Source organism: Anolis carolinensis, chromosome 1, assembly GCF_035594765.1.
Source record: "Anolis carolinensis isolate JA03-04 chromosome 1, rAnoCar3.1.pri, whole genome shotgun sequence".
Lineage (NCBI taxonomy): Eukaryota > Metazoa > Chordata > Lepidosauria > Squamata > Dactyloidae > Anolis > Anolis carolinensis.
The window spans coordinates 134,892,927-134,907,433 of NC_085841.1; the positions used below are offsets into that span (position 1 = coordinate 134,892,927).

At 36.7% G+C, this 14,507-nt stretch overlaps 1 protein-coding gene across 17 annotated transcripts in view; it reads left to right on the forward strand.

Annotated features, from left to right (window-relative positions):
- The window catches only part of dlgap2 (DLG associated protein 2), a 619,373-nt gene that overhangs the window by 518,572 nt on the left and 86,294 nt on the right, over nt 1-14,507 (forward strand). For all 17 annotated transcript variants that reach the window (XM_062969083.1, XM_062969084.1, XM_062969085.1 and 14 more), the window contains one exon: nt 12,594-12,741. In XM_062969083.1, the coding sequence (XP_062825153.1) occupies nt 12,594-12,741 (148 nt within the window). The remainder of the gene's footprint in view (nt 1-12,593; nt 12,742-14,507) is intronic.

Here is a 14,507-nt window from a genome sequence, read left to right on the forward strand (position 1 = left end):
TCATGTGAGAGATTTGGATTTTGGAAAAATAATGATACAACAATTTTCCCATTCAGTTTGGGAGGGGTTTTTTTTAAAGACTGTCATCTCTAATGAAGGGAATATAACCAGTAATGGCAGAAAATAAGATGATATAAGATATTTTTGTTCTGTTCTGTTTGTCTGGAAAATATAAATTATACCTTCTATTAATGTCAATTGGTAACTTAAAGGTAATTATACCAAATAAATTATATCTGCCTTTGTGTGTGCAATTATTTTAGAAATACTGCAGAAATTAAGAAATTAGTAACAAAGAGAAGGCTGAACAACTGCATACAAATAATATCTTGAGTGCCATTTCTCCACTATGATTTTTCCCCTAGAGTACTTTTTCAGAATAATTGGGGTTGTGGCAATCTAGGAAAACAGAGGCCCCATCTACACTGCTGTATAATTCTGTTTGAAAATTCATAATGTGATCAGTACAGACTCATATAATGCAGTTAAATGGAGTTAAACTCTGTTATATGAGTCTGCACTGACCATATAATCAGGAGCAGTTCAACCACGAGGCAAATTAGGCAGTTGCCTGAGGTGGGATCCTCTAGGGGGCGCCATTGAGGCACCTCCTGCCTTCGCGGCCACGGCCTGGCCTGGCTCCGCCAAGAAGGAGGTCACCACTTTGGGGAGCAGAGAAATGCCACTTCTCTCCTTCCCAAAGCGGTGACCCCCTTCCTCATAAAAAATTTGATTTTTTAAAAAAATTGTCAGCAGCATTTGGGGAATTCAGAATAAAATCACTATACTCAGAATGAATGCAGCAATAGCTTTTAAATAGAATTATGTAATAAACCAACAAATGTAATTGCTTTAATGACAATCGGTATGCTAGAATAATATATAAAACCAATATAGATTAGGTTGATTGCTTAATGCTTCATTCGAGAAACAACAAAAGTTAATTCTATGTAAATTAACTTTAAGAATTAGCAGCTCTACATTTTATATCCTAATACAATTTTTCTCTAGCAGCTATTCCTGTAAGGAGAGCATTAAAACATGAAGAATGCTGAGTTTTCTTGCAGGACAAGAATAATGAGAAAAAGATGTTTGCCCCAATTCAGTGATAAAAGGGAAAAATAAGTTTATCCCATTTCAATAATAAAATTTATTGAAAGTGTAAAGAGCAAACACTCCTTTTCTTAACACAATCTCATTATATTAAATTAATTGTTCCCCAGTTAGAAAACTGAGGGGGTTTTTCACACAAAGGGATATATACAATTACTTCACCAGGTCCAAATAATTTTTATTTAGCTTGATATAAAATGAATTCTCATCAAGTCACATCAAATAATGGCAGTTACAAGATTAGCCAAAGTTTAGAATACAGGTCTGTTGTCTTGACTTTTGCTCCATATACACTACCACATAATGCAGGTTGAAACTTAATTACATGGTCAGTGTAGATTCATATAATGCAGATTTGTTGCATTGAACTACATTATATGAATTTACACTGACCATATAATGGAATGTCAAACCGCATTATATGGCAGTGTAGATAAGATCCTTACCTCAATCCCAGCCCTGTTGGAAAATGCAGGGGAAAACCGACCTTTTAAAACATATGGTTTGACCCCCAAATTGGGATCACAGAGGAATAAGACCTAGGATTGTTAAGAATTATTGATTTTTTAAACATTTGGTATTTGTATGCACATATTTGAAAGTCAGTGATTTGTCCATTTCACTTCTCTTTATAGAAATGCATGACAATCAGAATAAAGGGGAAACAAAGTCCATTCAAATTAAGCAAATATGGGCATATATCAAGGGAATTCAAAAAGCTCATAACTGATGCAATTTTTTGGCCAGAAATAAACTGATAAGATGAAGTAAAAACAGCTCTTTGTGCCAATGCAGCTAAGTAGTGGGCTTCCATGTGACTTTCCAAACTGAGAGTAAAATGGCCAAACTGGGGCAAAGATGCAGTGGAGCTGAGTTACAACCCATGTGTAGATTCAATCTTATGAATACTAAAAAGGACTTTATTTACTGTCTATTTTCTTTGAGCCTGCTCCTCTTTGTGGTCTAATCTAAGATAAATAATGTTTTTAATATATTGTACAAATATTAAAAAAAACTGTCTTCTGTGTTGTTGGGTTGTTTAGAATATAATCAAAGAACTTCAAATCCTTCCTTTGGTAATTATTTATTTACATAGACATTGGTTTTCTTTGGTGGGAAAAGTGTGATTTTTTTATCTCAAAAAGTGCAGTCAGAGGGGTGGGAGTAAGTCTCTGCGGGTCTCAAGAGTTTCCAGTTACACGATTTTATTTTAATTGTACTTATTTTTTTACCAGTTGCATCCAGTCTTACTTGAAATACATTGGGTTTCCCTCCCTTCCCACTCCCTTGTATCCCTCCCCTTCCTTTAGCACTAATACTGTGTAACATCCAGTCCCACGCAACATTTGAGGAATTGATTTTCACCGATTTCCCCTGAGTCCTTTGAGTTACATCCAAAGTGCTGAAGTGTGTTAGCCTTATTACAGTAGTTAAACATTAGGATCATTTTGTTTTAGCGCTACCATTCCCTTTTGATTGATCCTTTGAAGCTGTGTCCTGGAAACTATAGCAATATTTACTAGCAGCCACCACATTTATTGCTTTTGAGATAGTACAAATGCACTGGCAAGTAAAGATACATTTCATTTAGAAAAGGGTTGGGTTTCATTTAAAACAACTGGGGGAGAAGGAATGAAAAATCCTTAGTAATGCCAGGAAATCCCAGGAAGTATTTTAAGATGAGAAAATCTCATGTGGATCTCCAAAATAAAATTGATTTGTACAGGAACAAGCCTGAGACTTTTGGAGGTTTTTTTTTTCTCCTCTGGAAGCACCATCAGAATATTTTAATGAATGCCTACCTATTGTCAAGCAGACCTTAGGAAAGCCCCAACTCCAAGAAAAACCCTACGATTCATTGAAATTCTCTGTCAACATAGCTACTGGTAGCACATTATAGTAATTTTTCAGTATCCACACCTGCTCCCTAATATTCTTTATGCAAATCAGAATAATTATGATTATCAAACGCCAAAATACTGAGGTCCTTTACACCTGAAAAACAATCCTCAATATACAACAGGCCAGAATTGTCCTCTTGTGTTTATCATTTATTTGTAATGCTGTAAATACATGTATTGGTGACTAGTCTCCAACGGCAGGTTTCCTTCCTCCTAGATGCAAAGAGTATTTTCCTTATGACATTCTGTTTGCCCCATAAGCCAAAGCTTATGATGAGTGAAACCACAGACTAAAGTGAGTACAGTGTGCAGGATGCCTAAAATCATTGCCATTGGCTATGGACTATAGAACTGGTTTATACATGGACATTTAGATAATTGGAGTGAGTGAGAGATGATGATGATGATGATGATGATGATGATGATGATGATGTTCTCGTAAGAGCTGAGACCAAGAACGGATCTTCTGCATGTTGGATGAGACTAAACTAAGAACTATGGGCCCTCCAACCAGAATCTTGACATTTACCAAAGCATGAGAATTGGGTCATGCTTGCAGATATGCTGTCAAAAATGGCATCTCTATATTGATTATTTATTTGCAGATGAAAACTATAATATGTGATTCTGCTTGGATCTATGCAGTCTTAATTCCCTACAATTGCAATCATGGGTGCTTTGCACCTGATGGTAGAAATCCAGGTGGAAACACATTTTATATGTTCAACCATAGCTTAGAGAAATCAGCATAGTGATGCCACTTGCAGTGAAATGTATATGGCCAATATCTCCAGCTTAAATCTAATTTAAAGGAGATGATCAATCTGGGGAACAAGTAATTCTTTTTGCTAATTGCCTTTCCTCAGCCTACTATCCCATTTTCTGCCTGTGTTATTAAGAAACAAATATGGGTATATGTTTAAATTATGGAAAGTATGGTTCACGGGCTGTGGGCCATCTCCAAGCCATTTCTATGCTGTCTAAACCCGATCAACCTCCTTTCAAGCCTTCCAAAAATTGTAGGGAGGGGGGACACTATCAAGACCTCAGTCAGTAGTACAGATTTCTCTCAAACCACCTTCATCCCCCAACTCCAAACGTATATGACAAACCCAGAAACTGAGAAGAAAAATCACTTCTGACTGTGAAAATCAGATAAAGGGATTGCCATGGGCTATGGGCTATAAGATCAGACAGAATTTTAAAAACTGCTAATTTAAATATTTAAATAAATTAAACTGTTTCAAAGTGACCATGTTTTAGTGTTTCTTTAAAGAATATTAAGGTGGTTTTGTCAATTCTTTTTCATTTCTGAGTTATATTGTCATGATCTTCTTTGAATAAAATATCCTCTAATATCAGCTTTACTAGCATCCCACACTATTTGAATATCCATACCTTGATTTAAGTAAAATTAAAAAAAAACTTTATTTTTTTGTTTACAGTTTTTAATTATATTTTCCTTTTGCAGTAATGATTCACTCGGTCACCATCTAAATGCTTCTGCTTTCCTTTTAAGTATTAGGATCACTGGGTTATGATCTGAAATGGTTTTAGGTAGGATTTTTGTCTTTAGAACTTGAAGTGTAAGCGTGGTGGATTTCCATATCATATCAATTCTAGAGAAAATCTTATGTCTTTCTGAAAAGTACATATATAATTTAATATCCCCATGTACTTGTCTTCATATATCCACCATTCCCAACATTTCCATCATGTCAAAGCAAATTTTTAATAATTTACCTTGTGTTGTTTTAATTGTTTTCCCATAGTGTTTGTTTTTCTTTGAAGATATCGCTCAACTCCATTCCCCAATAAGGCACCAATTTTCATAATGAAAGTCCAATAACTGTCAAGAGTTCCTTAAAACAATATTTTTTGTAGTCATTTGGAGCATAAACCCCAACTATTAATTGTTTTAATCCTTGCGTAGATATTTCAACCTCTACATCTTCTACCTTAATCATCAGAAAGTGTCAGTTTTGCATTCAATTGTGGTTTGATATATAGCACAACTCTGTTTGTCTTTTAAAGTCCTGCTGAAATAAATTCTTCTCCCATTTTTGTAAGAAACAAAAAAATCCTCCCTTCTAATGTGCGTCTCCTGCAGGCATATTATGTCTTGTTTTCGTTTTTTAAGACAGTGTAAATCGCCTAGAGCATCGTGGATGGAGGGTGATTAATAAGTAATTAGATGATGATGATGATGATGATGATGATAGTGGAATATTTTCTTCCTTTTTGGGGGTGAATTTGCCCAATTTATATTACAAGTTAGATATTTATAATCCATATTGGGTTTTTTTTATTTAATTACTTAAAAATCCGTACTAATTGTTTCTAGCTCTGCAGAGTCCTCTTCTCCTTCCAATCTATTATCTTTAGGGTCAATCTCTGTTGCCTCCTTGTTGGCCACCCAGTCATCTTTGTATCTCTGCAGAAATATTGACTTTAGAAATAGAATTTAGATGGAACCTCTGGTCTTTATATGTAAAAATAAGACCTTCCAATTTGTCCCATCTGAATGAGATGTTACACTGTTTGAGTTTATCAGTAAGGAAGATGTATTCCTTCCTTTTTATTAATATTCTAGCAGATAGTTCTTTCTGAACTCTTACATCCTTTTCATTTATTTTCAAGCCAAAGTTATAATGAGTCTACAAGACGTGATTTCTGGTTCTCTTCCTCACAAAATGTACAAGAATATCTCTTTGTAATTTCTTTTGTTTTGCAGACCAAGAATTGACACTATATATTTTATCAATTTCTGGTTCCAATTCTTCCCCTTCACAATCTAACAATTTTTCCAGGGCTTTTATAATTTTCCCATCAATATTTTACTCCTGTTCTTCTGGTATAGTCCCTAGTCTTTGGGCCCATCCAGACAGCCCTATAATGCAGGATCTGTTGTGGTTTTAATGTAGGCATCCAAACGACATCTCTGATAAAACTTAATTAATTCTGAACAAAGCAGGGAAACCCAAATTAATTAAACACCTGGTAAGATCTGGATCTAAAGGGTATTACCAGGTATGGGCCCTGTGTGGATTGGACCTAGGGATAGTGCCATGTCCAATCCACACAGCCATCTCAGTTTTTCTGGGCTTCAGGAGCCCCACTCCAATCACTCATCCCCTCCCCAACACCCAAAATAACCCCTAAAATAAAATTAAACTTACCTGGATGCTATTATGTTCCTCTTTTGCTCTCGTGGCACAAGGAAATGATGTGCCAGGAGGCAGGGGGCAAGGAGAGATTTTCCGCCTTGCCCCCATCTCTTGATACATCACTTCCTCGCACCAGGAGAGCACAGGGAGGAACATAATGGCGGTCAGGTAAGTTTCCTTTTAGGGGTTATTTTGGGGGCTTTGGAGTGGCTGCATGCCATCCTGATTATTATCAGAATGGCATGTAGCCACCCTCCCTGAGAAATCCCAAATTTTGGGTGGGCTTGTGAGAATTCAAACCCACACCAAAGTGGGCTTTATTCCTCTATGGAAGCACCCCTAGGCAATATGGAAAATCCATATCTTTTAATATTCAGCATTCACAATGGTAAAGTTAGGCTTTGTTTAATAAAGTATTTATGAAACTAAACGATGACTGCAGGAAGGGCTAGCTACACCCTCCAACTTTGCATTATAATGAAAACTTTAAACCAAAAATAATTTAAATGTCTTAGTTCAGTATCTATGATTTTAGTTTTGATCACCTATCCATCCCAGAAAGCAGTCACTTTGATAATGATATGACTGATGGGAGCAATATGATATGAAGCAAATATTGAGGTAATATGTGATTTGTTTTTGTTAGAAATGAAAACTCTTGAGAATTCAGTCCAGAAATGAAAATAGATACTTTTGCATTCTATCAGTATTGCTGGTTGTTGTGGTATCCTAATAACATGTACAGTGCAATCTTAATTTCTGTGGGACCAGTACCCAAATTTATCCTGTTTGACAAATATATCCTCTCTAGACTTTTCCTAGGTTCTTCAGCATGACTCTAACATATTCTTGGGCCACAAATCCTTCATTTCAACAGGTTTCACTATTACAGTAGAGTCTCACTTATCCAACGTAAACGGGCCAACAGAATGTTGGATAAGCGAATATGTTGGATAATAAGGAGAGATTAAGGAAAAGCCTATTAAACATCAAATTAGGTTATGATTTTACAAATTAAGCACCAGTACATCATGTTATACAACAAATTTTACAGAAAAAGTAGTTCAATACACAGTAATGCTATGTAGTAATTACTGTATTTACAAATTGAGCACCAAAATATCACGATATATTGAAAACATTGACTACAAAAATGGCTTGGATAATCCAGAAGCTTGGATAAGCGAGGCTTGGATAAGTGAGACTCTACTGTACTTGCCATTTTGTGTATCTAGATGAAGTCTGGGAACATATTCCCCATGAATACAGAGGATGTACTATATTTTTAAGTACTTCAGTAGTCATCATCTTAAATCAATTAACTGTCACAATCAGATTTTGTCAAGAAATTATATATTATGTTTGTCCCAAAGAAGGACAGAAATAATGGGATTAAGCTGAATTCCGCCCTGATCAAGCCAGATTCCAGACCTGGATCCTAGGTTACCAATACATTTCCAGGCAGAATTCAAAGTGTGATTGTGACTTTTAAAGCCCTACATAGGTTGGGTTCCATCTATCTGAGAAACTTTATCTTCCCCTGTCAGTCTGCCTGAATGTTAAGACCTTCGGAGGAATGTTTTTCCCTTGGCGCCGCCATCATTACAGGCATCTTGATGAGGGCATGGGAGACATCTCCTTGGTTGCAGCTCTCAGGGTATGGGATTCCCTCCACAGGCCCCTTCTATCCTACCCTCCCACCCTATTACTCAAGAAAGACTTGTGTAGTTTATGATTTGTGTAGAACAAAATGTTGTTCTATCTTTTCATTTTGTTTTATATTGTTTTTACTTTATGTTTTAAACAAAATTATAGTGTCATTTTTAAAACTTTGTACTAATACATTTTTAGTACTACTCTGCTTTTATTTGGATATAAACCACATTTAATCCTGGATGAAGAAAACGACTGGAATAATCAGTTTGGATTCCACAATGCATTCTAGCATTTTGATGTACCATTATTTTAATTTCAGCTATGTTTTAAAATGCCATGATTTATATTTTAATGTTTAAGATGCATTCAGTATGATTTTAATTTTTTAAAAGTCAAGAAAAAATGACCTAGTAACCTTCTTTTAACTAAATCTTTCCATAAACTGCTATGGAGAGTTGCCATATATTAAAATCAAGGTGAAGACACATAACAGCAACAGATAATATGCCCTCTTCAAGTATTAATGAAAACTTGATTCTGGTGTTCTGGTGTTTCAACTACATAAAATAATTGTAATAATTGAAATAGTATGTTTTGTACAACTGAAGTTGTCATTCTATAGTACTTTCACTTACCCAGGACTAACCCAGTAGGACTTGCATTGCATCTGACTAGGCACATATAACTTCAACATCACACTATAACTATACAGTTTGAACCTCCCTTATCTGGAATTCCAAATTTTTCCCAAATACTCTAAAATCTGTCCATGTGGGAGGCTGAAATAGTGCCATCTTTCCTTTCAGTATATACAAAATTATTAAGAGCATTGAATATAAAATTACCTTCAGGGTATATATTCAGGTAAATATGAAGCAGTAGAATCTGTGTTTAGATTTATGTCTCATCCCCAAGATATCTAATTACATATATGCAAATGTTCCCCCCAAAAAACATAAATTCAAAAACGGAAACACTTCCAGCTACAAGCCTTTCAAATCATGGATATTCATGTGTATTCGTACATTAGAAGTTTGCCTGATGGAAAATCCTATGCAATTCAAGATTTTGCTGTCCTAGCAAATAAAATGATGTACTGGGAATATCATCTGAGCTGACTTTAATAATATTAAACCCTGTTCAGGGATATTATGAAATATTACAATTTGATTTCAAGAATATATAGTGCTATTCAACACTTGCATGCTTTGACAAAGTTGAAGAGTGAGGCCAGTGCAACAAAAAGATGTTTACTTATTATATGTTACATCAGCAGAGCCAGCTCTTCCTGAGTTTATTGACAGCTATGTCAAAATTCTTGTAATACAGTGATGGCAGGGGAGAGAGATCTTGCAATTGGGAAGGTTTTAGGTGAGAAAGAACCAAATAATCTCTTGAGGATTCTCTGTCCCCATGAGAATCTTTACTTTCAACCTGAAAGAAAGGCACAAACACTGCTTTTCACCCATTATATTTTTCACCAGTCCCACAAAGCCTGTCTCCAGAAAACAAGTGTGTTTTGCTTTTGGTAACTGTATGTGCACAGCAAGCAAAAAAAGTATGCTGATAGAGCCAAAAGACAAACAAAACAAACAAAATGACAAATGAAACGCATCTATACTGTTTTTGAATATCTATGCCACAAGGCAATGTTTATTGAAACATTAAAGGTTATGTTCTTATAGAATTGTGCAGAAATCAGTCTTAACAAGGTGCAAAATTTTTCCAATAGTTGTGGGGGGGGGGGGGGGGGAGAAAAAATTGACCATGTCTTTTTTTTTAGTTCTTCAGAAGTAATGTTTCTAAGCAAAAGTAAACTTTTCCATATTCCACTTTAAATGGATTCATCAGAAGAACCTGCGTCCCATACTTGCCACTTTTCTTTCTTTCCTTCCTTCCTTCCTTCCTTCCTTCCTTTTCTAATAGCTATGTTGCTATCATAATCATATCATGATAATGCTATTATTAATCAGCAAATTTTGAGGGAGGAGATGGTCATAGTGATGGATGTTAAGCCACAAATGACAATACAATAGAGCCCAACAGATCACTAAAAGTCAAATCTAAACTACTCATTCTTTCAGTTTGAGGAAACAGTGAGATGGGGAGACAAAGGGAAGGAGGGCAGAAAAAAGAGGTTGATTAATGTAGCTAAGAGAAGTAGAGGTAAAAGTATGTGTCAGGAAAGAAAAGACAGGAAAAACGAGAGAGAAATAAGGAAATGCACACAATCCTATTACAGTATTTTTACACTCAAACATACTGAGTCATTTTCCATGAACATGAACTTCCTTTTATACTTGAATATTCTTGACACACCCACAAAATTCTGGGAAGCAATAAATATTCATTCAACAGTTACTCTATATATTCATGTCTAAGTCTAGAAATTTTAGCCAAAACACCAACCCCTAAAACCTGGGTTCGTTTATCCATGGGTTAGTGTGAGTAGTGTATCTTAACTTTTACCACAAAAAAGGAAGCATCCCTTACTTTGAGTAGAGAAGCAAATGGGAAGTGGTTAGGGCCTATCTAGACAGGCCTAAAATGCAGAACCTGTCCCAAGTTTACCTGAGGAGTCCATATGACGCCTCAGGCAAATCCAAATTAATCCAGAGCAAACCGGGATTTCCTACTTTACTTTGGATTAATAAAACATTTGGAAATATATTTTAGTAATGTAAGGTCTGGATGTTTCAAGACCTGGGCCCTGTGGAGATTGATTCCTAGGACTGCTTTCATGATCCCAGGGGTCAATCTGCACAGCCTGAAGGAGCAGGATGGTATCCCACCCACTCCTCCAAGCCCCCCATTTTCCCCCCAAAACTTCAGTGAGGAGCCTGGCTGCATGTTCAGGCCCATCCAAGGAAATTCCTCTTTTCCCCTTCCGCCATGTCATTTTGATGTGCCAGTACCCCAGGGAAAGCCTGTGGTTTGGGGTGGGTGTCAGGGCTAAATCCTGGGAGGAACTGGAATATAATATCCCAGTTCCTCCTGAGATTTAGTAATATCTGGAAGGGCTCTTAGACTTTCCTGGGAGAACCTAAAAGAAGCACCAACCCTCTCTTTTATCTCCACTGCAGTACCACTTCTGAGCTTTCTGAATGCCAGGGTGGAAAAATACATATTCAGCTTAAAAACCAAACCTACAGTATCTATCTTGTTCATAACTTGGGGACTGTGTGTACTGGCTAAGGGCCATTGCCTCGCAGAATGCCCTGTACTTTATCCATGGGTCATATCAAAATCCATAATTTTGGTTCCAAAACCTGCCCTCAATTTATACATGAGGTCAAGTTATACACACTATATTTTCATAACTTTTAAATGGTTTGAAATATTGTAATGAAACCTCGTACATATGATATCTATTGCCAGCAATCTTTCCTTCTTTCCTCTGCAAAAAAAACAACAACATATATATATAAAAGCTGCCTTGGAGTGTGGTAGAGTCTCCTTCTTTGGAGGGTTATAAACTTAGACTGATACCCATCTGTGAAGAGTACTTTGATTCTGTATTCCTGCATGGCAGGGTATATGACTGGATGGCCTTCATAATAATTCCCAAATCTATTGTTCTATTGTTCATTTGTTTTCAAGATTTCACTGACTCCCTATGAGGATATTGTGGCTCCCTAATGGTTCCTGGGCAACAGGTTGAGAACCACACTTTTAAATAATGCCTGTTGTGTAATTTCATTATGGACCTCATTAGATGGAGGTCCAAAAACCGTAGGGCAGCAGGGGAAACCATGGTGCAGCACCCAGCTTCAGCCCCTTACCATGGTTGGTTGTTTCCCATCTGTCCATTGTATACTGCAGCCCAGTAGAATGAGGATAGGATATGTGTAGTCACCATATCCCCAGGGTTCCTCTTAGCATGCTACCAGGATGGAGCCTGAACAGAGCCCTGCGTCATATGAGAGGCTGTGGCAGACTCAGTCCCAGCAGTGTGCTAGGACAAGGAAAACCTGATAAGATCCTTAGAACTTTAGTACTGAGTTTTAGTTCTAGTTTTGTTTTAATTATTTTTTTCTTTTCTTTTCTTTTTCTTTTCTTTTTCTTTTCTTTTCTTTTCTTTCATTTTTTTTCTATCTTCTATTTTCACTTTACCTCAATATACATTACTGTAATTGTTAATCAGCTTGTTTATGTTAAAATGAATAAATAAAAAATATTGCTGTGATGCCGAAACAAATGTACAACAGTATAACTCAAAAGAAAATGGGAATTGTGGGGCCCGTTTTCCTTTTTGTAAATGACAAACATGGCTATCACTTTGGAAGTCAGTTGATCCCACATTTCAGATCTTCAGGGGCCATTTGTGCAGCCATGGAAACACAGAGTCTGGGAGTTTCTACCGCAGCTGATCTTTAATCTTTCCCATTCTACCAAAAACTGGTAGTTTAATCTCTTAATGTTGACAGTGTGGGCTGTCAGAGATTGAGAGCAGCCCAAACCTCTCTCCATACAGGAGTTTTGGGCTCTCTGTGGCGAAGGCAGATGTTTGCAGCCAAGACATGCTCTGCTGGATCTGGGCCAGCATATCTTCAATATCATCAAGAAGACAAAGCCAAAAATCTTGCGGTGGAGTTTTGCTCTCTTTGGTGAAACGAATACGCCAATGTGAGGGAACAATGAGATGATTGTTTAGATTTATAATGGGTTATGAAGGCATTTGTGCAACCTCTCCTGATTTTTTTTAGTCTCAGATTCTGTTGCCTCATAATTTGTCTCCGTTATCTTTCCTTTATAGTCAGAGCTACCTGCAAGCTGCAAGTGATGTCCCTGGTGGTCACAGTTTGGATCCAGCGGCAAACTATAATTCCCCCAAGTTCCGCTCAAGGAACCAGAGCTATATGAGAGCAGTGAGCACCCTCAGTCAGGCCAGCTGCATTAGCCAGGTTGGAAACTTTTAATTCTTCACTTTCAACTTTTTAAAACAGGAACAGCAATAATAATGTTTGCCACATGTTTTAGCCTGGTTATCAGAAATGTAACTGTCTTTATTTCTGAATAAATGCCAGAGAACTGTGATTTAAACAGTTTCAGATTACACAAAGGGAACATTATGGGCTTGAGCCATTTGAGATGGCTTGAATAAAAATTACTAAATTGATGTGATTGGTCATTTGCCTGATCTGTGAGATTTGGAAGTTAATGATTTTTTTTTAAGCAGGACAATATTGGACCCACTCATACAACTGCTTTTTGTAATTGGAAACTGCTTTGTACATATTGGATTACATTTGCATTCCCACTTCATGATGAATATGCATTTGATAGCAAGAGTTGGTTTGCCATCCTCCATTCCATAAGCATATTATAAAATCAGTATATGTGTTGCCTTAAGTATAAATTTTGAAAGACCCCAATTGGGAATTACCAGCCTGCACACACTGTATCTCTCATCTTTGGAGAATGAGAGATAGGAGGAGATATTGATTGTGTTTTATTGCACTTGTTAAAAAACACACAGTGTCATTTAAGTCGACCCCCTGGAGGGTTAAGCTCTGACAGGATTGGATGCTTCTGGTTACTGGATATGTGAATAACCCTAATGTTCTTGGATTAGAAATGTATGAAAGTCATCTAAAATGGAACAGAAAGTTTTTAAGCTGTTTCAATCAATGAGCTTTCCTTAATGATATAAACTTCTGATTGCCAAGTTGAATTCCAAAAGGGCTTGATTGGCTGTTAGCAGTGCAGCACTGCCATTTCCAAGAGATGAAGTTACAGAAGAGCTCATACCAGTCAATTATATTTGCCAAATGTATCGACTCTTGCAGAGAATGAAATATAAATCAGAAAAGACAGGGGGAAAGATAGCAAGAAAGAAATTCATTAGCCCTGTACAAAATGTACAATTGACTTGCAAGTAAACTGATGCAAATTTTATACTAACAGGTGGCTGACATTCTCATTGTGTGTCATAGTATCAGAGAAGGTGCCTTCTCTCCTAAAACAGGAAGAATGTGGACTAAGAAGATGCATTATCCACAATCCTTTTGTTCACATGACATAGTTTCAATTTGAATCCATTCTAAATGTAGGAGCACAGGGCTGCCTATGAATTGTTGCAGAGGTCAAAGGAGCACTAAAATGGGGATGAGGGTTCCCTACATCACTACTTCTTAAACTGCGGGCCCTGATCCCAAATGAGGTCCCCTTAGCTCAGTGTTGGAGTCAGAAAAAATTTGGAAACAGTAAAAAAAATTCTGAATACCTTGTGGCTGTTTTAGATATTTACTCAAATTTGTTGCACAATGTATTCAACAGACTCTGTAGAAGATGCTTCAGCTGTACTTCATTAAAAGGAAAATCGGTTTGTTTAGCAAGCCTTGCAAATGTTAATTTGTTATCAGTAAATGTTTGATTTTAATACTTATGTTATATACCTCTATACCTGAGGTCATGTAAAAATGTATTGGGTCAAAAGATAGCCAAAGTGGAAATGTTTAGGAAGCCCGACCCTACGTCATGTGGCAGAACACTTTGCACTGAGTGCAGTGCATTTTTGAGATTCACACCAGTTATGTACTCTCCATCCCCACCCCCTCAACCATAGCATAGGCATGATTCATTGAGCATACATTAATGCTACAGATAAAGATTTATATACAAATTCATTCCCCTCCGCATTTCCTCACTGGAGATAATTATACGTCCT